The 26,314-nt window shown below is 50.0% G+C and overlaps 1 protein-coding gene across 2 annotated transcripts in view; it reads right to left on the reverse strand.

Moving 5' to 3' along the window:
- The window catches only part of LOC142295926 (calpain-2 catalytic subunit-like), a 139,969-nt gene that overhangs the window by 78,675 nt on the left and 34,980 nt on the right, over positions 1-26,314 (reverse strand). For both annotated transcript variants that reach the window (XM_075339052.1, XM_075339051.1), the window contains exons 5-7: positions 3,561-3,694; positions 995-1,169; positions 769-795 (exon numbers count right to left, since the gene is read on the reverse strand). In XM_075339052.1, the coding sequence (XP_075195167.1) occupies positions 769-795; positions 995-1,169; positions 3,561-3,694 (336 nt within the window). The remainder of the gene's footprint in view (positions 1-768; positions 796-994; positions 1,170-3,560; positions 3,695-26,314) is intronic.

Here is a 26,314-nt window from a genome sequence, read left to right on the forward strand (position 1 = left end):
TTAAACGTCGTAACACTGTATGATGAGACAGATCCTTACCATGTTCAGTGCTGAACTGCCCAGCAATTCCAGCTGCAGTGGTGAATCGATTACCTATGGAGATTCCCCGCATTATCCTGTCCTCTCTTGCATTTGTCTTTCGAGGGCGACCAGCCTTCTTGGAGGACTTGAAAGAGTTTGTGGTGTAAAGATGCAATATTCTTGAAATCACAGGTCAAACGACCAACTTCTCTTGCTATGGCTGATAGGGTTACTCCTTAGGCCTTCATCTCAACAACCTGCTGCCGGAGGGTTTCAGTCACTTTGGAACGGCACATCATTTTCGCAAAGTCAGTGCAAACTGCAAAGTTAGGCGCCAGTTACATAGGGATTGTCAGATAATTAAGGAAATTAGCAGAAGATGCAGATTAACACCAATAACTTGCAGGGAGCTGAACGTGTTCTCTAATTTTAATCCGTGTCTTTTACATTTATCTCATTTATATTTTTATTATTTGCTTTTGAAAAAATTCATTTTATAAAATAAGCGGAAAATCCTGTGAGTTTCCTCATGTTAGGATCAAATCACAGGACAACACAATGACCAAAACATTTAGGAAATTGTGTGTTGTTCTTTATTTTTGATCTCCAGTGTATATAACTATGTATGTATATATCCTTATAAAGCTCCTCCCTCTAGAAGAGCATTAATTACCCTGCAGTGCCTCCACAGGAGACATGAAGTATTACATTCAATATAATTTTATGGAAGGAGCCATTGGATCTTACCTGCCTTAATTTTTGATTCAAAGGATTCTACAAATCAGAAGAGAAATAAAAGAAAAAGTAATAAAAAATAGAAAATTATTTTAGAGAACTTTCCCTGTACTGAAAAAAAGAATAACAAATAAAGTTTAGTAAAGTCTGTAAAATGCATGTTTGCATATCCTTATTGTGATTCCTCCACATTCCGCACATCCTCTACCTCTTTACAGCCTAACCCTTTTTCCATTACCTGCTTGTCGCTGATACAGGTCATTATTGCTTCTCGACCTGCCAACTTAATAATGTTCCAATAAGATTGGGCCTCGATGCTCTTCAGATCAAATGTTATGGTCAGCCCACCGGTCAGGTTAACAAGGGTCCCTGTTTGGTCTTCACAGAGTAATTTTTCATATGACCCCAGAAATCTAAAAACAAAAACAAACGTTTTATTATCTTTTTTCCTTTTTTTCGTCTTGGCTTCATCTGTTGTAGTTCACATCTGTACATGTCCTTACAAAGCTCTTCTCATCTAGAAGTATAAGGCCTTGTGCGCACTAGGCGTTTTTGCTGCGTTTTTAGCGGCGTTTTTTACCGCATTTTTGTGCTGAAAACGCAGTGACATTGCTTCCCCAGCAATGTCTATGGGTTTTCAGAAGTGCTGTCCACACACAGCGTTTTTTTGTACCTGCGTTTTTGTGGTGACCACAAAAATGCAGCATGTCAATTATTTCTGCATTTTTCACTGCGTTTTTGACCCATTGAGTTCAATGAGATGTTCAACAACGCAATGAAAAACGCATATAGCTGCGTTTCTATGACTAAAAACGCAGCTATAAATGCAAGGGGTGGGCAGTAAAGTGACGTGTACAGGAAGAGGATTCCTTCTGTTGGTAAACACAGAAGCATGAATCCTCCCAGTACCGTCACCGCCGCTTCCACAACCTGCCCGGTGCCATGTCAGCTCCGTGCGGCGCTATGTCTGGGTGGAAGGTGGAGGCAGTGGCGAAAACAAAAGTGAACAGTAGAAAAAAAATGTCATATATACTCACCTGTCTGCAGGGTCCCGGTGCCATGCCCACTCCCAGCTCCTGTCCCGGTACCGCCGCTCTGGCTGTGTGCAGTCTCCCCGGGGCACGTACGAAGCTTGAAGGACCTGGCGGTGGATCACCTGATGCAGTCACCTGACGCATCAGCTGATCGTAATTCTCGCGGTGTCGCCGGCTTTTTCGCGCCCGGCCGGCTATCTGCTGATCCTGCCGTCAGGGGACTTCATCAGCTGATTACCGGCAGCTCCTGCAGCGATGGGACAGGATCAGACTCTCATCCGATCGCTGCAGGAGCTGCCGGTAATCAGCACAGACGTGAGTATTTATTTATTTTTTTTTTTTTGCACTGATGCATCATCTGATTGTATAATCGGCTTTTATACAATCAGCTGATGTGTGATGTGATTCACGTCCTAACCTGACACATCATCTGATCGCTTTGCCTTCCAGCAAACCGATCAGATGATATTGGATCTAGATTGGACGGCGCGGGACCCTTGACCCAGGATTACTGCGGAGGGGGGGGTCACTAATTGTGTTGTGTTTTATTTCTAATAAAAATATTTTTCTGTGTGTTGTGTTTTTTTTTTTTATCATTACTAGAAATTCATGGTGGCCATGTCTAATATTGGCGTGACACCATGAATTTCGGGCTTAGGGCCAGCTGATAATATACAGCTAGCCCTAACTCCATTATTACCCAGCAAGCCACAGTCACCAGGGTAGCTGGATGAGTTGGATACAGCGCCAGAAGATGGCGCTTCTATGAAAGCGCCATTTTATGGGGTGGCTGCGGACTGCAATTCGCAGCGGGGGTGCCCAGAAAGCTTGGGCACTCTGCACTGCGGATTCCAATCCCCAGCTGCCTAGTTGTACCTGGCTGGACTCAAAAATTGGGCGAAGCCTATGTCATTTTTTTTTTTTTTTAATTATTTCTTGAAATTCATGAAATAAAAAAAAAGGGCTTCCCGATATTTTTGATTCCCAGCCGGATACAAATAGGCAGCTGGGGATTGGGGGCAGCCTGTACCTGCCTGCTGTACCTGGCTAGCATACAAAAATATAGTGAAGCCCATGTCATTTTTTTTTCTTTTTGGGCAAAAAACTCCTGCATACACTCCTGAATGGAGGATGCTGAGCCTTGTAGTTCTGCAGCTGCTGTCTGCTCTCCTGCATACACTAGTTCTGCAGCTGTCTGCTCTCCTGCATACAATGAACATTTTGAAGAAGGAAATGACATCAGACCTTTTTTTTTTTCATCAACAATCTTTAATGGCATTGTGCACTGATTAAAAACGCAGTGAGCAAAAACGCCGCAAAAAACGCACCAAATCGCGGTAAAAACGCATGCGTTTTTATCGCGTTTTTTAGCCGCGGGTGCGTTTTTTGAGACAAAAACGCACATAAAAACGTAGCGTGAAAACAACGCCTAGTGCGCACATATCTTAATAAGTATGATACCTGATGGAAGGCACAGGAAGTGGCAACCGGTTCGTAATATGACTTTTAGAAACAAGGAGCCAAGTCAATAAAATGGACTCCCCCAATGCATCTAAGACCTAAGTACAGCTCTCAAAAAAAATTGAGACAGCTAAGGAATACAGTCTTTCATGGACCCACAGAGCCTCGATGACTCTAGTTCTTTGAGAAACCCTTGAGAAACTTCAGTTGCACCAGGACACCCTCAAGTGATCTCACATCACGGGTAACGATGCATTTGATTCATAAACAACTTTCAATCATCAGGGAGATGAGAAGATGAATAATTACTTTGCATAAGCTTTCTCCAAAAGGCACGGCCAGAATTCATTTTCGCAGGATGGCTGCACAGACAAATACTTTCCATCTAGGAATGGCAGCCGGTCATCTATCACAACATCAACCCACTCTCCAAGGTTCCAAAACTGGAAGACAAAAATAGAAGATCACCTTTAAATGAACACCTTCTGGATGTCTAAACAAAGTATGAAAAGTGGTGAAGAAGTATAGCGGTTATTGTTTTGGGGAATATTGGCTGACAACCCCCATTATCAATAGTGTAACTCCCCGAAGGGGTACACAAATAACAATGACTAAATGTGCCTGTCTATATAGTCAGACCTCCAATGTTTTAGTCATTGATATACTAGACTTGGATGACAAATACAGAGGCCGCTGTAAAGGTGGCTGTGTTGGCGGTCATCCAGTTATTTTGGTTCATTTCCCAATTCAATTTAATTTGAATTGGTTCAATTACAAAAAGATGGTCTTCCTCCCCTCTCACAGCAGATTTTATTTGGTCCAAGATACCAAGTGCCCATTATTCTGTATGGAGGGCTATGTGGGGCTCATTATTCTGTATGGAGGGCTATGTGGGGCCCATTATTCTGTATGGAGGGCTATGTGGGGCCCATTATTCTGTATGGAGGGCTGTGTGGAGCCTATTGTTCTGTATGGAGGGCTATGTGGGGCCCATTATTCTGTATGGAGGGCTATGTGGGGCCCATTGTTCTGTATGGAGGGCTATGTGGGGCCCATTATTCTGTATGGAGGGCTGTGTGGAGCCTATTGTTCTGTATGGAGGGCTATGTGGGGCCCATTATTCTGTATGGAGGGCTGTGTGGAGCCTATTGTTCTGTATGGAGGGCTATGTGGGGCCCATTATTCTGTATGGAGGGCTATGTGGGGCCCATTGTTCTGTATGGAGGGCTATGTCGGGCCCATTTTTCTGTATGGAGGGCTATGTCGGGCCCATTGTTCTGTATGGAGGGCTATGTGGGGCCCATTATTCTGTATGGAGGGCTATGTGGGGCCCATTATTCTGTATGGCGGACTATGTGGGGTCCATTGTTTTGTATGGAGGGTTATGTGGAGCCCATTGTTCTGTATGGAGAGCTATGTGGGGCCCATTATTCTGTATGGAGGGCTATGTGGGGCCCATTGTTCTATATGGAGGGCTATGTGGTGCCCATTTTTCTGTATGGAGGGCTGTGTGGGGCCCATTGTTCTGTATGGAGGGCTATGTCGGGCCCATTGTTCTGTATGGAGGGCTATGTCGGGCCCATTGTTCTGTATGGAGGGCTATGTGGGGCCCATTATGATGTATGGAGGACTATGTGGGGCCCATTATGATGTATGGAGGGCTATGTGGGGCCCATTATTCTGTATGGAGGACTATGTGGAGTCCATTATTCTGTATGGAGGGCTATGTGGGGCCCATTATTCTGTATGGAGGGCTTTGTGGGGCCCATTATTCTGTATGGAGGGCTATGTGGGGCCCATTATTCTGTATGGAGGGCTATGTGGGGCCCATTATTCTGTATGGAGGGCTATGTGGGGCCCGTTATTCTGTATGGAGGGCTATGTGGGGCCCATTATTCTGTATGGAGGGCTATGTGGGTCCCATTATTCTGTATGGAGGGCTATGTGGGGCCCATTTTTCTGTATGGAGGACTACGTGGGGCCTATTATTCTGTATGGAGAACTATGTGGGGCCCATTATTCTGTATGGAGGGCTATGTGGGGCCCATTTTTCTGTATGGAGGACTATATGGAGCACATTATTCTGTATGGAGGGCTATGTGGGATCCATTGTTTTGTATGGAGGAGTATATGGAGCACATTATTCTGTATGGAGGGCTATGTGGGGCCCATTGTTCTGTATAGAGTGCTATGCGGGACCCATTGTTCTGTATGGAGTGTTATGTAGGGCCCATTGTTCTGTATGGAGGTGTGGCGCCCCTGACCTGGTCAGGCACCACAGAGTATTGCACCCATGCGGGAGCAATGCTTCCAGGTAATCTCCAAAGGCCAGGATGAGGTGCACACACAAACATATAGTGACCAGGCCTCCCACATCACCAGAGGGGACCCTTGGGTAGCCAGAAGGGGTTAACTTTCAAATCCCAGCTGGGGGTGTGTTCAGGGGCTGGTTGCTAGGAAGCAGGGCAGAGAGAGAGAGGAAGAGGGAAGTCTGGAGGAAGAAGTTGAAGTGTGTGGAAGGGAGCAGAGGAGCTCTCGTGTCAGACAGGTCCTGAGGAGTGCAGTAGCTGAAAGCGGGGGAGAAAGGAGTACCGTGGGTCGGCCTGAAAATCATCCAGAGAGAAGGGTGGCTGAGTACGGAGATCCCGGTATCCGAGCACACAAGGGGAACTAGGTCCCCAGTACAGGCAGCAGATCATCCAGAGCTGCTTAACCTACAGGTGGGGGGGGGGGGTACTTCATGCCCTCACCACGACTACACAGAGCTTGAGCCAAGCAGCAATCACCAGGCCCATAAGGGGACAGGGCCAGAAGCCATCCCACCAAGGCCACGCTGCCGGCAGACGAGCCAGAGAGAGGGGAGCAGGGTGGTAACAGCTTCCCTGGAGGGGTCCTACCACGCTTCAAGCAAAGGATCCTCCTAAAACAGAAAGAGTGCAAGGAAGGCGAGTGGACAGCTACCCTCAGAACGGCCTCCTGGAATTCCTGGTTCAACCTGGTTATCACAGTGTCGCCCGGGCATCTCACCGTGACCTCCAAACAGTGAGTAAACACGTTGAAAGACTTCTTGGACTGTGTTTGAGTCATTCTGCGACCTGTGGTCCCACACACATACACCGGGGCCTGGGGCTTGCCTCACTCTCAGGGGGCTAATATACTGACTGCACCCACCATCAGCCCCAGGCATCCCTTAATCTGCAGTGGCGGTCCCCGCTGACCGCAATACTGAGAGTGGCGTCACGACAATCCTAAAATAAGGTTCCCTACCTGTGACCAGACTGTTCCATCCACGTGGAGTCCCTGAAGGTACTGCATCGACACATGCTAGCGGGGCTTCACAACTTCTGGCGTCACGAACAGGATAAGGACTAGACCTGTTCAGACAGGTGACCGTGTGCCTCAGAGGTCCGACCGCAAAAATTGAACCGCCGCCATATTGCCATCTTCAAAAGCGCGCGCTGCAGCCCGCGCGAGGGAGAAGAGCACCGCCCACGAAGAGGTGTGGCCGCCCCAGAACCCCCACAATTCAGAGAGCGTTCTGATCCAGGAAGTGGAAAGGGGGCGCTGACATTTTTGAAGAAAAATGGACGCTGCAGGAGGTAATGCCCCTGGTCAGGGCGACGCAGCCCAAGCGATGCCAGCCCCCGTCGCACTGGACGCAGCAGCGCCTGGTGCCGGTGCCGCGGTCGCAGCCGCGCCGGCTGAAATCTCCCCCATAATGCCAGTTTCCTTGCTGTATGTCCCAGGAGCGCAATGGCTGCCCCAATACGCCGGTAAAATAGACACGCTGACCGGGTTTAAGAAGAAGATCAGCACCCTGCTAGACATGCACGCGATGACTGGTAAGCAGAGGGCCGCTGTGGTGCTGGGACAATTGACTGAAGCAGCAGAATTGGAAGCTGAGTCCTGGACCAATGATGACCGGAGCTCTGTTGAGACCATCTTTGCCAAACTAGCAGCTGCTTTTGAACACCGCACCGAGGGAGAGCTGAGGACGGACTTCTATAACTGCCGGCAGAAGCCCCAAGATAGCATAAGAGCCTATGCCCTCAGGCTGCAGGCTGCACTACGGGCTCTCAAGCTGGTGGACCCTGTCAGTGATCAGGAAGGAAACCGGATGATGAAGGAACAATTCTTGCGGGGCCTGCGCTCTCCTGAGGATGGGAAGCAGATGAAGCTGTAGTCCCTGGAACACCCTGACGTGGACTTTGCCATTCTGAAAGACAGGGCAGTGAAAGCACTCCAACCTCCTGTGGACACAGACCCCGTCGCACCAGCATGGCCTGCCAGTTCCACGGCTGCAGGAGCGGAATCCTCCTCGCAGGCCCTGGTAACTGCAAAAGGACTCAACACGCCAGCAGAGACCATAAATACACTATCCTCCCAGGTGCAACAGCTCACTAAGGACGTCGCACAAATCCTGAAAGCAATGCAGTTGCCCTCAGAGACCAAAGTCCCTCATCGGATCCTGCTAGCTGACAACCCAGAGGACGTCCCTTGGATGCGGAGGAGAAGAGGTCCCCCAACCCGAGGCAGGAGCAGTGATCGCTATGACTCATCTGGACAACCCATCTGTCGTCGTTGCCAGGAGGCAGGACACTATGCAAGGGCCTGTCCTTTAACCCTTTCACGACCGGCCGATTTTTCGCTTTCCGTTTTTTTTTTTCGCCATTCTTTTTCTGAGAGACGTAACTTTTTTATTTTTCAGTCAATATGGTCATGTGAGGGCTCATTTTTTGCGGAACGAGCTGTACTTTTAAATGAAACCATCAGTTTTACCATATTGTGTACTAGAAAATGGCAAAAAAATTCCAAATGCTGAAAAATTGCAAAAAAAGTGCGATAGCACTATGGTTTTTGAGATATTTTATTCACTGTGTTCACTATATGGTAAAACTGATGTGTGGGTGTGATGCCTCAGGTCAGTGCGAGTTCGTAGACACCAAACATGTATAGGTTTACTTTTATATAAGGGGTTAAAAAAAATCGGAAGTTTGTCCGAAAAAAGTGGCGCACGTTTTACGCCATATTCCGTGACCCGTAGCGTTCTCATTTTTCGGGATCTTAGGCTCAATGACGGCTTATTTTTTGCGTCTCGAGCTGACGTTTTTAACGGTACCATTTTTGCGCAGATGCTACGTTTTGATCGCCTCTTATTGCATTTTGCGCAAAAGTTGTGGCGACAAAAAAACGTCGTTTTGGCGTTTGGAATTTTTTTGCCGCTACGCCGTTTACTGATCAGATTAATTGATTTTATATTTTGATAGATCGGGCGTTTCTGAACGCGGCGATACCAAATGTGTGTATATTTTTTATTTTTTTAACCCTTTAATTTTCAATGGGGCGAATGGGGGGTGATTTGAACTTTTAGGTTTTTTTGTTTTTTTTTAATTTTTTAAAACTTATTTTTTTACTTTTTTTTTTTATTTTACTAGTCCCCCTAGGGGGCTATTGCGATCAGCAATCCGATCGCTCTGCAGTATCTGCTGATCACAGCTGGAAGGCTGTAAACAGCAGATACGCTGTCTTTCTCTTTTGCTGTGCCCCGGGCACAGCGAAAGTGAAACCAATTCATGTGTAGTACAGGAGTCATCACATGACCCTGTACTACCATGACAACTATCGGGAGTCACGTGATCGCGTCACGTGACTTCCGGTTTCGGCGGTAAGTAAAAACTTTACCGCGATTGCGCTTATAATGGCGCTGTCATGTATTGACAGCGCCATATAAGGGGTTAATCGGCACGAGCAGATAACGATTCTGCTCGTGCCTAGCAGGCACACATCTCAGCTGTGAAAATCAGCTGAGATGTGTGCCGATCGCAGCATGCTGCCGCCGGAGGACCGCGGGCAGTAACATTATGTCATTTAGGACGTAATTTTACTGCCCGCGGTCGTTAAGGGGTTAAACGAGCCAAACCTGGGGCCGGGGGCCAGTCCTCAGGATTAAGAAGATCAGGCCCAAGTCGCTGCTGTGATCAGTACGTGGGTGGACGTCCTGTCCTGTCCATCGTCCTGGACGGGATCCCTACCCCGGCGTTATTGGACACCGGCTCTCAGGTCACCACGATCCCGTATGTCCTTTATCGGAGGTTTTGGTCGGACGACGATCTCCGACCACCGGACCCCTCCCTCACCATCTATGCTGCCAACGGACAACCTATAGACCAGATCGGGGTCAAAGAGGTAACCATAAAGGTGGGAAGGCAGGAAATGAAGGGACAAGGACTGATTGTTGTGGACACTGATATTAGAGAAAGGAACCCGCAAATGATTTTAGGCACTAATGTCATAGAAAATTGCCTAGGGGAAGTGTTGTTGTTGCTTCACCAGATTGTTGAAGGTGCTGAGGGCAGGTCGCAAAGAGCCTTGCAAAAGGAGATCCGAATCATTCTGAGGAAGCAACAGGTAAAACAGACTGGCGGTGAGATTGGTAGTGTACGGGTGATGGATGCTAACCCCATTGTGATACCCCCACGGAGTGAAATGATGATGTGGTGTAGAGCAGCGGTAGGTCTCAGAGGACAAGATTACCAGGCTGTACTAGAGCCCACTCATTCAGACCACTGGCCCACGATTCTGACAGCCAGGGGGGTAGTTGATGTACACAAGGGACGAGTGCCTGTACGAGTGTTGAACTGTGGGGAGGAGGAAGCCAGACTACCAAGGTACGCTACCATAGCCAAACTGTTTACATGCTCAGATGACGCCATAACACCTGTAGGTCCCCTGACACAAGCTGACTCAAAAGAGGGCGAGACCTCCCAAAAGCAGTTAGAGGATTGGTGCCAGAAACTACACGTGGGGACTGACTCTACACCCGACTACCAGAAACATGGGGTTTACAGGGTCGTGCAGGAATACGAGCAGGTCTTTAGTAAGAACCCACTAGACTTTGGTAGGATCAAAGGGGTGCAACATCACATACCCACAGGCAGTCATCCTCCCATTAAGGAAAGACATAGGCCTATTCCACCAGCCCATTACCAGCGCACAAAGGACATGCTGAAGGACATGAAGGAGGCAGGCGTCATAAGGGACAGTTGTAGCCCCTGGGCGGCTCCCCTGGTCCTGGTAAGAAAGAAGGATGGCACGATGAGGATGTGTGTGGATTACAGATGACTCGCCCACCCCAGGGCTATGGGACACCCGGTGCCGGGCCGGACTAGTCCGGTGGTAGTCAGTGGTGGCTGGGCCCGGCTCCGTGGCCCTGGTGGGTGTCAGTTGAATATGTGGCTTGCTTGTTAATGGTTGTGTTCGTGACGCCACCTGTGGCATGCGGCTATTAAGCCGCCGCTGCTGTGTGAGGCCTCCGGGATGATGATATAGCAGCTATGGTAGTACTGCTCCCCACAGGTGGAGCGATGCCCGGGGCACAGTTGGTGCTTGTGAAAGTCTATGGTGCTGTGTGACTAACACGGTGCAGGGCCGACAAGCAATGAAAGAAACAGGCACAAACAGTAGTCTCTTTACCTTTTCCTCTTTTACTCTGGGAACAGTCCAGTCCTGGGAGACCGTTACAGGTGGTGTTGGGGATCCGGTCGGCCTGGAAGTACTTGGGGTGATCTTTCTGGCCAGCTGAGTATGAGGCCTACTCCTGTACCTTTCTTGGTGATGATAGGACCCTGCTTCTCTGAATCCAGCAATGGCCCTCTTCGCTGCTGGGACCAATGGCACGTCCCTTCCCTCTGTAGGTGGCTGCGCAGGCTCACTCTCTGGTGCTTCTCCGCTGGGGTCCACACCGGGCCCTGATGCTGCAGCTGTACCTTGGATGTGTCTGGGCCAGGGGCTTGCAGCTCTCCTGCCCTTCGGATTCGGCTACCAGGGACGGATTTTATACCCTGGCAACCACAGACTCCGATGTCCGAGTCTCTCTGCTGCCTCTCAGCTACTCCTGCTTCTCTGGGCCAAACTGCTCCAGCTCTAGGCCCCAGATTCACAGGACAGCTCACTCTGTGTCTGTTCACTTCTGCTGCTCCCTACAGACTAACTAACTCCTCCCCCAGGTCAGGCTTAAGGAAGCTCCCTGAAACTTCAGGTTCAGAGCTCCCCCTACTGGCCTGAGGGAGAAACTGCGGTGGATGTTAACTTACTGGCCAGTAGATTTCCCCATTACCTCCAGGCTCAGCATTAACCCTCAGGAGGGCAATGCCGTTGTGGCGACCAGGTCCTAGGGCGCCACACTCCCCCTTAGTTAAATTCAGTACTCCCGGACTGTAGAAACAAAACATAACATGTCATACATTTCATCCCAATATGGGAGGCACATTCTCTTTAACGTTACAATCTTAAACATTTCTATAAGAGTCCAGTGTGGCTCCCTGCCGGGTGTCCATTACACTGCTCCATGGGGGACCCGCCGCGATCAAACCCCCAACGTAGGCTCTGGGCGTGCGTCAGAGCATTGATGACCCCACTCTATGCACGCCGGACGGGTTTTTCTTCAGGGGTGTTTGAGCACACTGGTGCTAACTATGAACAATTTAGGTGTTGGCCACCCATAGTCCAGTGGCCCAATTGTCCATTTTCGCAATCAAAGAAAAAGAAAACATTTTGTACACAACATGACAGACATTTTGCATAACTATTTACACTCTAATAAGTACTCTTTACTTTATACAGTAGACTCCCTATACCTTAGAGGGGGTTGTCCCCGAGTGCTGCGCTGGGACCTACGTAGCTCTGGTGTTTGCCCCTGACTACGTGGTGCGTCTTCTATCTCAGCACTACAGGTGGGCCTAACCCCAATAGGTAAGCGTGATGGTTGCCTTTGTGGTCTAGGAGTCGCCAAGGGTATGACAGGTTCACCGCTGACAGGGGGTTGATCCTCCTGTTCCACTGCTGGCGTGTCATCTCGTGCTGGAGCGGACGATTCTTTAGGTGGATCCGGAACCTTTTCTGTTTCTGGCTCGACCAACTGCGGAAACGCCAAAACTGGTACCATTATGGCATTGTTGATTCGGGTCCAAGTTTTGGGGAACTTCCCAAGGATGGTTTGAATCATCTCCCCTTCTTTCTCTTGACTTTGGGGACTTCCTTGTACTCCTTCCATTTCTCTTTGGATTCGGCACCGTTCAGGGCACGCTTTCAGGCGGTCTCGGGAAATTGCTTGACAGGTCTTGCCTTCATCTTTGCTTATGAGGCATACCTTACTATTGTCAAAGTTGGAGGGGATAATGGTGTAGGGCTCGTTTTCCCACTGATCATCCAACTTATGCGTCTTCCGCTTCTTCTTGAGGACTTGTTCTCCAGGTGCTAAGGGAGTTGCTGGGGCTGTTTGATTGTAATGCTGTTCTTGTCTCGTTCTTGCTTGAGACAGGCTCCTTTCCACGCACTCCTGGACCTTACGGTACCGCTGCTGCCGTTCTGCATCCCAATCCTCTATTTCTTGAACCGCCTCAGGCGACACAGTCCCCATCTCAAAGTCTACAGGCAACTTGCCTGGTCTGGCTCGCATCAGGTAAGCGGGGCTGCAGTTGGTCGAATTCACTGGGATGTGGTTGTACAAGTCTACCAGATCTGGCAACTTTTCTGGCCATTGGTTCCTCTCTTCCAGCGGTAGGGTCTTCAGCATATCAATAACCACATGGTTCATTTTCTCGCACAGTCCATTGGTCTGGGGGTGGTACGGTGTGGTTCGAATTTTCTTACAACCGTACATGTTACAGAACTCTTGGAACACTTCAGCCTCGAATGCAGGACCCTGATCCGTCAGTACCCTTTCCGGATGGCCGTGCGGTCGACAAAAGGATGCCTGGAACGCTCTAGCTGCCGTCCTGGCTGTCTGGTCCTTCACAGGCACTACTACCAGGAAACGAGAGTAATGGTCCACAATGGTGAGGGCGTACACATAGCCTGACCGGCTTGGTGTTAACTTCACGTGGTCCAGGGCCACCAACTCCAGGGGCTGCTTCGTGACAATTGGCTGTAGGGGAGACCTTTGGCTGGCATCATCCTTCCGCCTCAAGTTACACGGGCCACAGTCTCGGCACCATTTCTCGATCATCTTTCTCATGTGCACCCAGTAGAACCGATCACGGAGTAAGGCCTCCAACTTCTTCCACCCGAAGTGCCCTGCGTTATCATGATACGCTGCTAGGACCATTGGAGCATCCCTCTGCGGAACCACTATCTGCCAGACAAGTTCATTTGTTCGATAGTTGACATATCTCTTGCAGAGCTTGCCCTGGTAGGTGAACAGTCGTCCCCTCTCCTTCCACAGCTGCTGGGCTTCCTCTGGAGCGTCTGGGCCAAGATGGGTCTCAGCTTGCGCTAGCTTCTCTTTGACCAATCGCACGGCCGGGTCACCATTCTGTGTTTCTTCCCAATTATGGTGGAGTAATGGATTGACCGAGACCTCGTGCTGGTTTAAGCGCTTCACTCCCACAGCATGCTCACACTGTGAAACACCCTGGTGATGGAAAGCCGGTAACTCTATCTCTTCGAGTTCATCCAGGTCTTCTCCAGACTCGGGTAAGTGAGGCATTCTGGACAGCGCATCAGCATTGTTATTCTTCTTGCCAGCCCGATACTTGATGGTAAAGTCAAAGTTAGACAGCCGGGCCATCCATCGCTGTTCCATCGCACCTAACTTGGCTGTTGCCAGGTGTGTCAACGGATTATTGTCCGTGAAGATGGTAAACTTGGCCGATGCCAGATAGTGCTTGAAGCGTTCAGTCACTGCCCACACAATAGCGAGGAACTCCAGCTTGAAGGAACTGTAGTTTTCTGGATTCCTTTCCGTGGGCCGAAGCTTCCTACTGGCGTACGCTATTACCCTCTCTCTGCCTCCCTGTACCTGGGACAGAACTGCTCCCAGTCCCACGTTGCTGGCGTCTGTGTACAGTATAAACGGTTGGCTGTAGTCAGGGTAGGCCAGAATTTCTTCTCCCGTGAGAGCCCCTTTCAGCCGGACAAAGGATGTTTCCAGTTGGCTGCTCCATTCAAATGGAGGGCTCTGCTTCTTAGCCTGCTTCGGCTGGCCCACCAGGAGATCTTGAAGGGGCGCTGCTATCTTGGTGAACCCATCAATGAACCTTCGGTAGTAGCCCACCAGTCCAAGGAACTGCCGCACCTCCTTCACCGTGGTGGGTCTTGGCCAGTCCTTGATTACCGTGACTTTCTCCGGATCAGGTGCCACGCCTTCTGCGCTGACCACATGACCCAGGTACTGTACCTTTGGCTTCAAGAGGTGACATTTGGACGGCTTGATCTTCAGGCCATATTTCGACAAGGACTCAAACACTTCTGCTAAGTGCTTCAGGTGGTCCTCATAAGTCTTGGAGTAGACTATTACGTCATCCAGGTACAGCAGCACGGTTTCGAAGTTGTGGTGGCCCAAGCAGCACTCCATCAACCTTTGGAATGTCCCTGGGGCGTTGCAGAGCCCGAATGGCATACAATTGAACTCACAGAGACCCATTGGTGTCGTGAATGCAGTCTTCTCCTTGTCCGCCTCTGCCACGGGAACCTGCCAATACCCACTGGTGAGATCCAAGGTGGAGAAATAGTTAGCTGACTTTAAGGCTGTTAGTGACTCCTCTATTCTGGGTAGTGGATAGGCATCTTTATGTGTAATGCGGTTAATTTGCCTGTAATCTACACACATTCTCATTGTACCATCTTTTTTCTTTACGAGCACTAGTGGAGCTGCCCAGGGGCTACAACTATCTCTGATAACCCCAGCCTCCTTCATTTCCCGTAACATTTCCTTGGCACACTGATACTGTGCGGGGGGTACAGGGCGGTATCTTTCTTTAATGGGATGATGATCACCCGTGGGGATTTGATGTTGAACCCCTTTCACCTGCCCAAAATCTAGGGGGTGTTTGCTGAAGACCCGCTCGTACTCCTGTACCACCCGGTAAACCCCATGCTTTTGGTGTGAGGGGGTGGAGTCGGTGCCCACATGTAATTTTTGGCACCAGTCTTCCGGCTGCCCCTTGGAGCCATTGTCTTCCGCCTGGTCGGACGGGATCAAGGGTTCCACTGCTTTAATGGTATTGTTGCTGACAGTGTACAATTTTGCCACAGTGGCATACCGGGGCAATTTGGCCTCCTCCTCCCCACAATTCAGGACACGGACGGGCACTCTCCCCTTGCGGACGTCCGCTACCCCTCTGGCTATCAGGACTCCAGGCCTACTGTCTGAATACATTGGTTCTACCAAGGCATGGTAATCCTGACCCTTGAGGCCTATTGCTGCCCGACACCATATCAACATTTCACTTCTTGGGGGTATTACAATGGGGAGGGGGTCACTTACCCTCACACTGCCAATTTCTCCTCCGGCCAGCTCTACCTGCTGCCTCCTCATCAGGGCTCGGATCTCCCTCTGTAGGGCACGCTGCTGCCCGGAGCTGGCAGTTTCAGACGCCTGTTGTAACAAAATTATCACTTCGGCAATACAATTTTCTATCACATTTGTACCAAGAGTTAGCAGTGGGTCAGATTCTTTGCGATCAATATCTACAATTATCATCCCCTGACATGGCAATTCCACCCGCCCCACTTTAATGGTTACTTCTTTGTACCCAATCTGAGGTAAGGGCTGACCATTACTGGCCACAATTGTTAAATCATCATCTGGGCCATGGTCAATGTCTGAATCGGCCCAATATCTTTTGTACAGTTTGTGGGGGATGGTTGTTACCTGGGACCCCGTATCCAGGAGGGCATTCAAAGGGATCCCATCCAGCACAATAGGAAGGACCGGTCGTCCTCCCACATACTTGCTGCGGCTGGGGGTTGAGCCGGGCTTCCTTACACCTGGGGGTCGGCTCCTGGCCCCAGGCTCGGCCCATTTAAAGGACAGCGTCGTGCAATGTGGCCCGCCTGGTTGCAGTTGCGGCAGATCGGTTGTCCTGTTGAATCGTACCGGTCTGTGTCTCTGCCTCGGGTCGGCGGAATCCTTCTCTGTCGCATCCATGGGACGTCCTCTGGGCTGGAGGCCAACTCGATTTTCGCAGGCGAGGGGGTCATTTGTAGAGACTGCACGGTCTTGGCAAGGGCAGCCACAGTCTTGGTCAGCTCCTGGACCTGTTGTCTGAGCTCCGCAGTGGGATCCTTATCCAGGGACTGCGCCTCAGCCCCTGCAGTGGCTCGTGTTGCAGGCACCACCCCAGGGTACGTGATAGCAGGAGGCCGGAGGGGTACTGGGTCATTCGGCGTAGATTCTCTCAGTACCCTGATGGCCTGGTCCTTAAACTTGGCAAAGTCCAGAGCAGGGTTCTGCAGGACCAGGATACGCAGCTGGGTCCTGTGGGCATCTGACAGGAGCCCCTCTATGAACTGCTCAGTTAGGAGTTTGTCTTCTTCACGTACACCCTCTGGGTCCACCTGTTTAACTGCTTTCAGGGCCTCTTGCAGGTTTAGGGCATAGTCCCTTATGCTGTCTGTGGCCCGCTGCTTGCACCCAAAGAATCTCATCTTTATCTCTGCTGCGGTGCGGGTGTCAAACGTACTCTTTAGCTTGGCCAGTATCTGGGCTGCTGTCCCTTTATCTGTATCAGGCCATGACTTCGCTTCACGCTGGGCTGCGCCGGCTAGCTGTCCCATTAATATGCCCACCTTCTGGCTCTCAGTCAGCGGATACACCCGGAATAAGCTGTGCAGGCTTTCTCTGAAGTCACTCAAGGTATGGGACTCCCCGGAGTATTGCGGCAGCCATTCTGCTCCCGGTATGTATGGCATGGTGATCGGCATTACCGGCGCTACAGTGGGGGCTGGGGCGACGGCGACTGGGATTGCTTCTGCTGGTGCTGCGGCGTCTCGGGCTATGGCAGCCACCTGCCCTCCCTCTGAGTCGGACATCTTCCTCCCCCTTAGTGAACCTTACCAGGCTCCGTTCACTTTTCAAATTTTCTTCCGGGTCGCGCGGGGTTAACAGCGCTCTGCTCTGATGGCGCGCTCCCTTCGCGCTCTTTGTCAGGCACGCCCCCCTTCTTCCTGCGCTCGGCGAGGCTAATGGCGGCGGTGGTCTGCAGCCAGTACACAGTCTTTTAAGCACAATTCCGGCAGGCGCACAGTACCCGGTGGGACCGGGCACGAAATCCTGTTCGTGACGCCAAAGTTGACTCGCCCACCCCAGGGCTATGGGACACCCGGTGCCGGGCCGGACTAGTCCGGTGGTAGTCAGTGGTGGCTGGGCCCGGCTCCGTGGCCCTGGTGGGTGTCAGTTGAATATGTGGCTTGCTTGTTAATGGTTGTGTTCGTGACGCCACCTGTGGCATGCGGCTATTAAGCCGCCGCTGCTGTGTGAGGCCTCCGGGATGATGATATAGCAGCTATGGTAGTACTGCTCCCCACAGGTGGAGCGATGCCCGGGGCACAGTTGGTGCTTGTGAAAGTCTATGGTGCTGTGTGACTAACACGGTGCAGGGCCGACAAGCAATGAAAGAAACAGGCACAAACAGTAGTCTCTTTACCTTTTCCTCTTTTACTCTGGGAACAGTCCAGTCCTGGGAGACCGTTACAGGTGGTGTTGGGGATCCGGTCGGCCTGGAAGTACTTGGGGTGATCTTTCTGGCCAGCTGAGTATGAGGCCTACTCCTGTACCTTTCTTGGTGATGATAGGACCCTGCTTCTCTGAATCCAGCAATGGCCCTCTTCGCTGCTGGGACCAATGGCACGTCCCTTCCCTCTGTAGGTGGCTGCGCAGGCTCACTCTCTGGTGCTTCTCCGCTGGGGTCCACACCGGGCCCTGATGCTGCAGCTGTACCTTGGATGTGTCTGGGCCAGGGGCTTGCAGCTCTCCTGCCCTTCGGATTCGGCTACCAGGGACGGATTTTATACCCTGGCAACCACAGACTCCGATGTCCGAGTCTCTCTGCTGCCTCTCAGCTACTCCTGCTTCTCTGGGCCAAACTGCTCCAGCTCTAGGCCCCAGATTCACAGGACAGCTCACTCTGTGTCTGTTCACTTCTGCTGCTCCCTACAGACTAACTAACTCCTCCCCCAGGTCAGGCTTAAGGAAGCTCCCTGAAACTTCAGGTTCAGAGCTCCCCCTACTGGCCTGAGGGAGAAACTGCGGTGGATGTTAACTTACTGGCCAGTAGATTTCCCCATTACCTCCAGGCTCAGCATTAACCCTCAGGAGGGCAATGCCGTTGTGGCGACCAGGTCCTAGGGCGCCACACAGACGGATAAATCAGATAACACACAAGGATGCCTACCCTTTGCCAAGGATAGAGGAATCCCTCGCTGCCTTGAAAGCCTCTAACTACTTTTCTACCCTAGATCTTACTAGTGGCTACTGGCAAGTATCTGTAGCAGAAGAAGATCGGGAGAAGACGGCCTTCACCACCCCAATGGGCCTCTGTGAGTTCAACAGCATGCCATTTGGACTCTGCAATGCCCCCGGGACCTTCCAGAGGCTTATGGAATGCTGCCTAGGGCACCTCAACTTTGAAACCGTCCTGCTATACCTGGATGATGTCATCGTGTACTCCAAGACCTACGAGGACCACCTGAAACACCTGGCTGAAGTCTTTGAAGCGCTATCCCGATATGGAATGAAGCTGAAACCATCCAAGTGCCATTTACTGAAGCCAAAGGTCCAGTACCTAGGTCACGTGGTCAGTGCAGAAGGAGTAGCACCGGACCCAGAGAAGGTCACAGTCATCCAGGAATGGCCCACACCTACTACCGTCCGGGAGGTACGTCAGTTCCTTGGCTTGGTAGGCTACTACAGAAGGTTCATCAAGGGCTACACGAAAATGGCAGCGCCTTTGCAAGAGCTCCTGGTAGGCCACCCAAAGAAGAGAGGAAAGATCTCCGGCCCGCCATTTCACTGGGGAGAAGCAGAAGAACACTCCTTCAGACAAATGAAAGGGGCCTTGACGGGTGAAGAGATCCTAGCCTACCCTGACTACGGTCTGCCATTCGTACTGTACACCGATGCCAGTAATGTGGGACTGGAAGCAGTGCTTTCACAGGTGCAGGGAGGCAAAGAGCGTGTGATTGCTTACGCCAGCAGGAAGCTCAGGCCTACTGAAAGAAACCCAGAGAATTATAGCTCATTCAAGCTAGAGTTCCTGGCCATGGTATGGGCTATCACAGAGCGGTTCAAGCACTACCTGGCAGCCACCAAATTCACTGTCTTCACGGACAACAACCCCCTGACCCACTTGGATACTGCTAAATTGGGTGCCATGGAGCAGCGTTGGGTAGCCCGACTGGCGAATTATGACTTTACTGTCAAGTATCGAGCTGGCCGCAAGAACGGCAACGCAGATGCTCTGTCCAGGATGCCTCACCTAGCAGACGAGGGTGAAGATGTAGATGATCTTGAAGAGATTGAGCTGCCAGCGTTCCATCGCCATGGAGCAAAACAGTGTCGGCAGTCGCGTGCCAACCGCCAAGAGGTGACCCTGAACCCACTACCTCACTACGACTGGAAGGAGACCCAGGAAAATGATCCAGCGGTAGGCTTGGTAAAGAAACTGATCAGCCAGCCGGGCGCCAGCCTTGACAAAGGAGCCCCACCTGAGGCACAGTACCTATGGAAGGAGAGGGGTCGATTATTCATCTATCAAGACAAACTTTACAGGAGCATCATTGACCCGAGGACGCATGAGAAGGTGTGGCAAGTGATTGTACCACAGAAGGATACGAGGATGGTGCTAGAAGCCTATCACAATGGTGCAGGCCACTTTGGTTGGAAGAAACTGGAGGCCCTACTTAAAGTAAGATTCTACTGGGTGGGCATGAGATCTGCCCTAGAGAAGTGGTGTCGAAACTGCGGGCCCTGCAATCTTAGAAGAAAAGACCAGCACAGCCAGAGAGCACCACTCCAGCCAATCCAAACTAAACGGCCCTTGGAGATCGTGGCCCTGGACCATGTAAAGTTGGCACCCAGCAGACAAGGCTACAACTACGCTCTCACTATGGTTGACCACTACTCCAGATTCCTGGTGGTAGTACCAGTCAAGGACTTGACAGGTCAAACTGCAGCCAAAGCTTTCCAAACACACTTCTGTCGACCACATGGTTATCCAGATCAAGTGCTCACTGACCAAGGACCAGCCTTTGAAGCTGAAGTGTTTAAGGAGTTTTGTAACCTATACGGCTGCCAGAAGATCCGTACTACGCCTTACCATCCCCAGACCAATGGCATGTGTGAGAAGATGAACCACATCATTCTCGACCTTCTGAAGACGCTCCCACTAGAAGAACGAAGTCAGTGGCCGGAAAAACTGCCCGATCTAGTGGACATGTATAACAACATCCCTGTGAGTTCCACGAACTGCACACCGGCATACCTGATGAGGGCCAGACCAGGGAGATTGCCAGTAGATCTGGAAATGGGAGTTGAGACCCCTGAAGACCATCTACAAGGTGCTGATTGGGATTCCAACCGCCAAGCCCAATACAAGAAAGTACAAGAGTGTGTGGAGCGAAGCCTGACTCAGCAGCGTGAGAAACAAGAAAAGGCCTACAATCGAAAAGCACCTGCTGTTCCTTTGATGCCAGGAGATATAGTTCTCAAAAGAAAGAGAAGACGTCATAAACTTGACAATCACTGGGAAGAAGAACCCTATACTGTGTTACCATCGACGCTTAGCAATGAAAAGACATGCCTTATCAGCAAAGATGGAGGAAAAACAACAGCTGTCGTTTCTAGAGATCGCTTAAAGAAATGTCCTGAACAACTAAGAATCCCTGAAGAAATTCCCAACCCTTTGCCAGTTCAAGAACCAAAAGAAAAGATGATCCATACTGTACTTGGAGATTTTCCAGCAAGTTGGCCTCAATACAATGGAGCAGTAGTTATTCCGGTTATTACATTCCCTCAATCTGGAGAAGTAAGAGACCCAGAAGAACCTGTTCAGAACCTGGAAGAGCCAAATGTAGCTGAAGCAGAAGACCATGCACTGGTATCAATACCTAGTACACCTATTATTCACATCGAGACACATACATCGGGTGGGAGGACACAACCTCAGACAGATGACAGTATAGTACTGCGTAGGTCAACCCGCAGCAACTTTGGTCAGCTCCCATTACGCTATAGAGAAAGTACAGTTTAGTTCAAAGTGACGGTATGAAAGGTAATGTTTAACCTGTTTATAGTTAAGTAACGTTTAAGCGAAATGTGCCCACAAGGACTATTGTGAGACCTCCTTAAAATGTTAGACCACTGGTTATGAACTGGATTTAACCACAAACTTTTGCATTGTAAAAAAAAGTTACCTCCTTGGTATCAACCACAGAGTCTGCCTGTTGAGGGGCATGGCTCTGCACCAACAAGGGGGCACGCCTGTTTATGGGGCCTGCCCTCCAACACTCGGAAGCGGGTACGCCTGTTTATGGGGCCTACCTTACACCACTCCCCTCAGGAGAGGAAGATTGGAGGAAAGGTCTGGGGAATGTGATGGCCCAGCCCTGGTCACCAAAAGGACCGGCGACCTACCTCCTGGAGGTTTTTTGGGTGGGGTTCGGACATGTGGGTGGTTGGTAGTGGAATGGTACCTGGCATGTTTAAATGTAAATAATTGCCCCTGTGTGGGAAAAGTTTGTAATTACCTTTTTTCTTTCTCTTGTCTTTGCAGCCCGAGGACGTGCTGATGATAACTAAGGGGGAATGTGGCGCCCCTGACCTGGTCAGGCACCACAGAGTATTGCACCCATGCGGGAGCAATGCTTCCAGGTAATCTCCAAAGGCCAGGATGAGGTGCACACACAAACATATAGTGACCAGGCCTCCCACATCACCAGAGGGGACCCTTGGGTAGCCAGAAGGGGTTAACTTTCAAATCCCAGCTGGGGGTGTGTTCAGGGGCTGGTTGCTAGGAAGCAGGGCAGAGAGAGAGAGGAAGAGGGAAGTCTGGAGGAAGAAGTTGAAGTGTGTGGAAGGGAGCAGAGGAGCTCTCGTGTCAGACAGGTCCTGAGGAGTGCAGTAGCTGAAAGCGGGGGAGAAAGAAGTACCGTGGGTCGGCCTGAAAATCATCCAGAGAGAAGGGTGGCTGAGTACGGAGATCCCGGTATCCGAGCACACAAGGGGAACTAGGTCCCCAGTACAGGCAGCAGATCATCCAGAGCTGCTTAACCTACAGGTGGGGGGGGGTACTTCATGCCCTCACCACGACTACACAGAGCTTGAGCCAAGCAGCAATCACCAGGCCCATAAGGGGACAGGGCCAGAAGCCATCCCACCAAGGCCACGCTGCCGGCAGACGAGCCAGAGAGAGGGGAGCAGGGTTGTAACAGCTTCCCTGGAGGGGTCCTACCACGCTTCAAGCAAAGGATCCTCCTAAAACAGAAAGAGTGCAAGGAAGGCGAGTGGACAGCTACCCTCAGAACGGCCTCCTGGAATTCCTGGTTCAACCTGGTTATCACAGTGTCGCCCGGGCATCTCACCGTGACCTCCAAACAGTGAGTAAACACGTTGAAAGACTTCTTGGACTGTGTTTGAGTCATTCTGCGACCTGTGGTCCCACACACATACACCGGGGCCTGGGGCTTGCCTCACTCTCAGGGGGCTAATATACTGACTGCACCCACCATCAGCCCCAGGCATCCCTTAATCTGCAGTGGCGGTCCCCGCTGACCGCAATACTGAGAGTGGCGTCACGACAATCCTAAAATAAGGTTCCCTACCTGTGACCAGACTGTTCCATCCACGTGGAGTCCCTGAAGGTACTGCACCGACACATACTAGCGGGGCTTCACAGAGGGCTATGTGGGAGCCATTATTCTTTATGGAGGGCTATGTGAGGCCCATTATTCTGTATGGAGGGCTATGTGGGGCCCATTGTTCTGTATAGAGTGCTATGCGGGACCCATTGTTCTGTATGGAGTGTTATGTAGGGCCCATTGTTCTGTATGGAGGGCTATGTGGGGCCCATTGTTCTGTATGGAGGATTCTGTGGAGCATATGATTCTGTATGGAGGGCTATGTGGGGACATTATTCTGTATGGAGGGCTATGTGGGGCCCATTATTCTATATGGAGGGTTATGTGGGGCCATTATTCTGTATGGAGGGCTATGTGGGACCCATTGTTCTGTATGGAGGGCTATGTGAGGCCCATTATTCTGTATGGAGGGCTATGTGGGGCCCATTATTCTGTATGGAGGACTATATGGAGCACATTATTCTGTATGGAGGGCTATGTGGGGCCATTATTCTGTATGGAGGGCTATGTGGGACCGATTGTTCTGTATGGAGGGATATGTGGGGCCCATTATTCTGTATGGAGGGCTATGTGAGGCCCATTATTCTGTATGGAGGACTATATGGAGCACATTATTCTGTATGGAGGGCTATGTGGGGCCCATTATTCTGTATGGAGGGCTATGTGGGGCCATTATACTGTATGGAGGACTGTGTGGAGGGATATGTGGGGCCCATTGTTCTGTATGGAGGGCTATGTGGGGCCCATTGTTTTGTATGGAGGGCTATGTGGGGCCCATTGTTCTGTATGGAGGACTATGTGGAGCACATTATTCTGTATGGAGGGCTATGTGGGGCCCATTGTTCTGTATGGAGGGCTATGTGAGGCCCATTATTCTGTATGGAGGGCTATGTGGGGCCCATTATTCTGTATGGAGGGCTATGTGGGGCCCATTGTTCTGTATAGAGGGCTATGTGGGACCCATTATTCTGTATGGAAGGTTATGTGGGGCCCATTATTCTGTATGGAGGGCTATGTGGGGCCCATTCTGTATGGAGGGCTATGTGGGCCCCATTATTATGTATGGAGGGCTATGTGGGGCCATTATACTGTATGGAGGGTTATGTGGGGCCCATTATTCTGTGTGGAGGGCTATGTGGGGCCCATTATTCTCTATGGAGGGCTATGTGGGGCCCATTGTTCTGTATGGAGGGCTATGTTCTGGCCCATTATTCTGTATGGAGGGCTATGTGGGGCCCATTATTCTGTCATTGATTAACAGTAAGCCTGACATCAGTAGTATGTAAAGTTTTTGAGGCAATTTTAAGGGATGACATGCAAAAATATATTGCAGAAAATGATATGATAACTGACAAACAGCATGGATTCATGAAAGATAAGTCGTGTCTAACCAACCTGTTGGGGTTCTATGAGGGGGTAAGTTCAAACCTGGATATTGGTAATGCAGCTGATGTGATTTATTTGGACTTTGCAAAGGCATTTGATACTGTACCACATAATAGCCTTATACTAAAGCTCCAGAAGCAAGGACTAGGGGACACAATATGCAACTGGGTAAGGAATTGGCTAAAAGATAGGAAACTAAGAGTAGTCATAAATGGTACATTTTCTAAATGGGCTATAGTCAGCAGTGGGGTGCCGCAGGGATCAGTACTGGGAGCAGTGGGGGCCGCAGGGATCTGTGCTTGGACCGATTCTTTTTAATCTCTTTATTAATGACCTTGTGGATGGGATTGATAGTACAGTGTCAGTCTTTGCCGATGACACCAAACTATGTAGGATATTAAAAACTGACCTGGATAATACAATATTACAAAAAGATCTGGATAAGATGTCAGAATGGGTACTTGGCAAATGAGATTTAATGTTGATAAATGTAAAGTAATGCACCTAGGACGGAGTAATCCTATAGCTGCGTATACATTAAATGGAAGTAAACTCGGGACTACAGAACAGGAGAAGGACTTGGGTATTCTCATTACAAATAAGCTGAGCAGCAGCACTCAATGTCAAGCAGCAGCTGCTAAAGAAAACAAGATTTTAGGGTGTATAAAAAGAGAGATTAGATCCCGTGATCCCAACGTATTGTTACCCCTCTATAAATCACTTGTAAGGTCACATCTGGAATACGGGATCCAGTTTTGGGCACCACATTTTAAAAAGGACATTCAGAAGTTAGAGTCAGTTCAAAGGCGGGCAACTAGACTATTACAAAGAATGGAGGCCGCCCGTATGATGAGAGGAATGGAGGCCTCCCATATGATGAGGAATGGAGGCCGCCCGTATGATGAGGAATGGAGGCCGCCCATATGATGACAGGCTGAAAAAGTTAGATATGTTTAGCTTAGAAAAAAGACGTCTCAGAGGAGATCTCATTTATATGTATAAATACATGTGTGGTCAATATAAAGGACTGGCACATGACTTATTTCTTCCAAAGACAGTACTAAGGACCAGGGGGCACTCACTGTGAGTGGAAGAAAAGCGATTCCAACAGCTAAATAGGAAAGGGTTCTTTACAGTTAGAGCAGTCAGACTGTGGAATGCCCTACCACAAGAGGTAGTAATGGCAGATACTATAACAGCTTTTAAAAAAGGGCTGGATGATTTCCTCAGTACACACAACATTGTTGGTTGTAAATGACTTAGTGACTAAATGTAGAACTGGTGGAGGAAGGTTGAACTAGATGGACCTAGGTCTTTTTTTCAACCTAAGTAACTATGTAACTATGTAACTATGTAACATTGGTCCAAGTGCAATACCCTTTTTTATCGTTTTGCATTTGCCCGATTTATTTGGTGGTATGAGCGTCAATGCAGCTGCATGCCCCTTCTTACTCCTCTCTTTTTGCTTTCTTGAACTTAGTTAATTAACTTTTGTAACTGGAAGTTTTCTGAATATTTACAGGCAATCTGCTATCAGGGCTAGAAGAATGACGAGCCACAAGTCTAAAGACTGATTTCAGAATGGTTGAACATCCTACGTCATCCACACAGTGTCCTCCATTGCGCTCCTGCACAGGCGTACTTTGCTCTTCCCTGCTACAAATAATGTAGTGCGCATGCACGGGCGTTCTTTGACGTTTCCCCATGCTTGCGCATTACAGTACTTTGGTCTGCCCTCAGCAAGGCAGAAAGAAGTGCACCTGTGCTGGAGCGCAACGGAGGACGGCAATCATAGGGATAGAGTGAGCGCCGGAACAGAGAGCATTGATGCCCATTGGATCGGACCGCCCCACAGGTGAGTAGGTGACAGGTACCCTTCAAGTGAATTCCTAAATATTTTAACATGCTAATTATACAGATCGTAGAGTGTTAAGGTAGCAAATATTCTTGTCTATCAATTGGGCTATTTAAAAGAGTTGTCCCACAATAACACTTTTCATTAATTCACAGAATAGATCCATAGAGCAAGTTTCTGATCACTG

This window comes from Anomaloglossus baeobatrachus, chromosome 3, assembly GCF_048569485.1.
Source record: "Anomaloglossus baeobatrachus isolate aAnoBae1 chromosome 3, aAnoBae1.hap1, whole genome shotgun sequence".
Taxonomy (NCBI): domain Eukaryota; kingdom Metazoa; phylum Chordata; class Amphibia; order Anura; family Aromobatidae; genus Anomaloglossus; species Anomaloglossus baeobatrachus.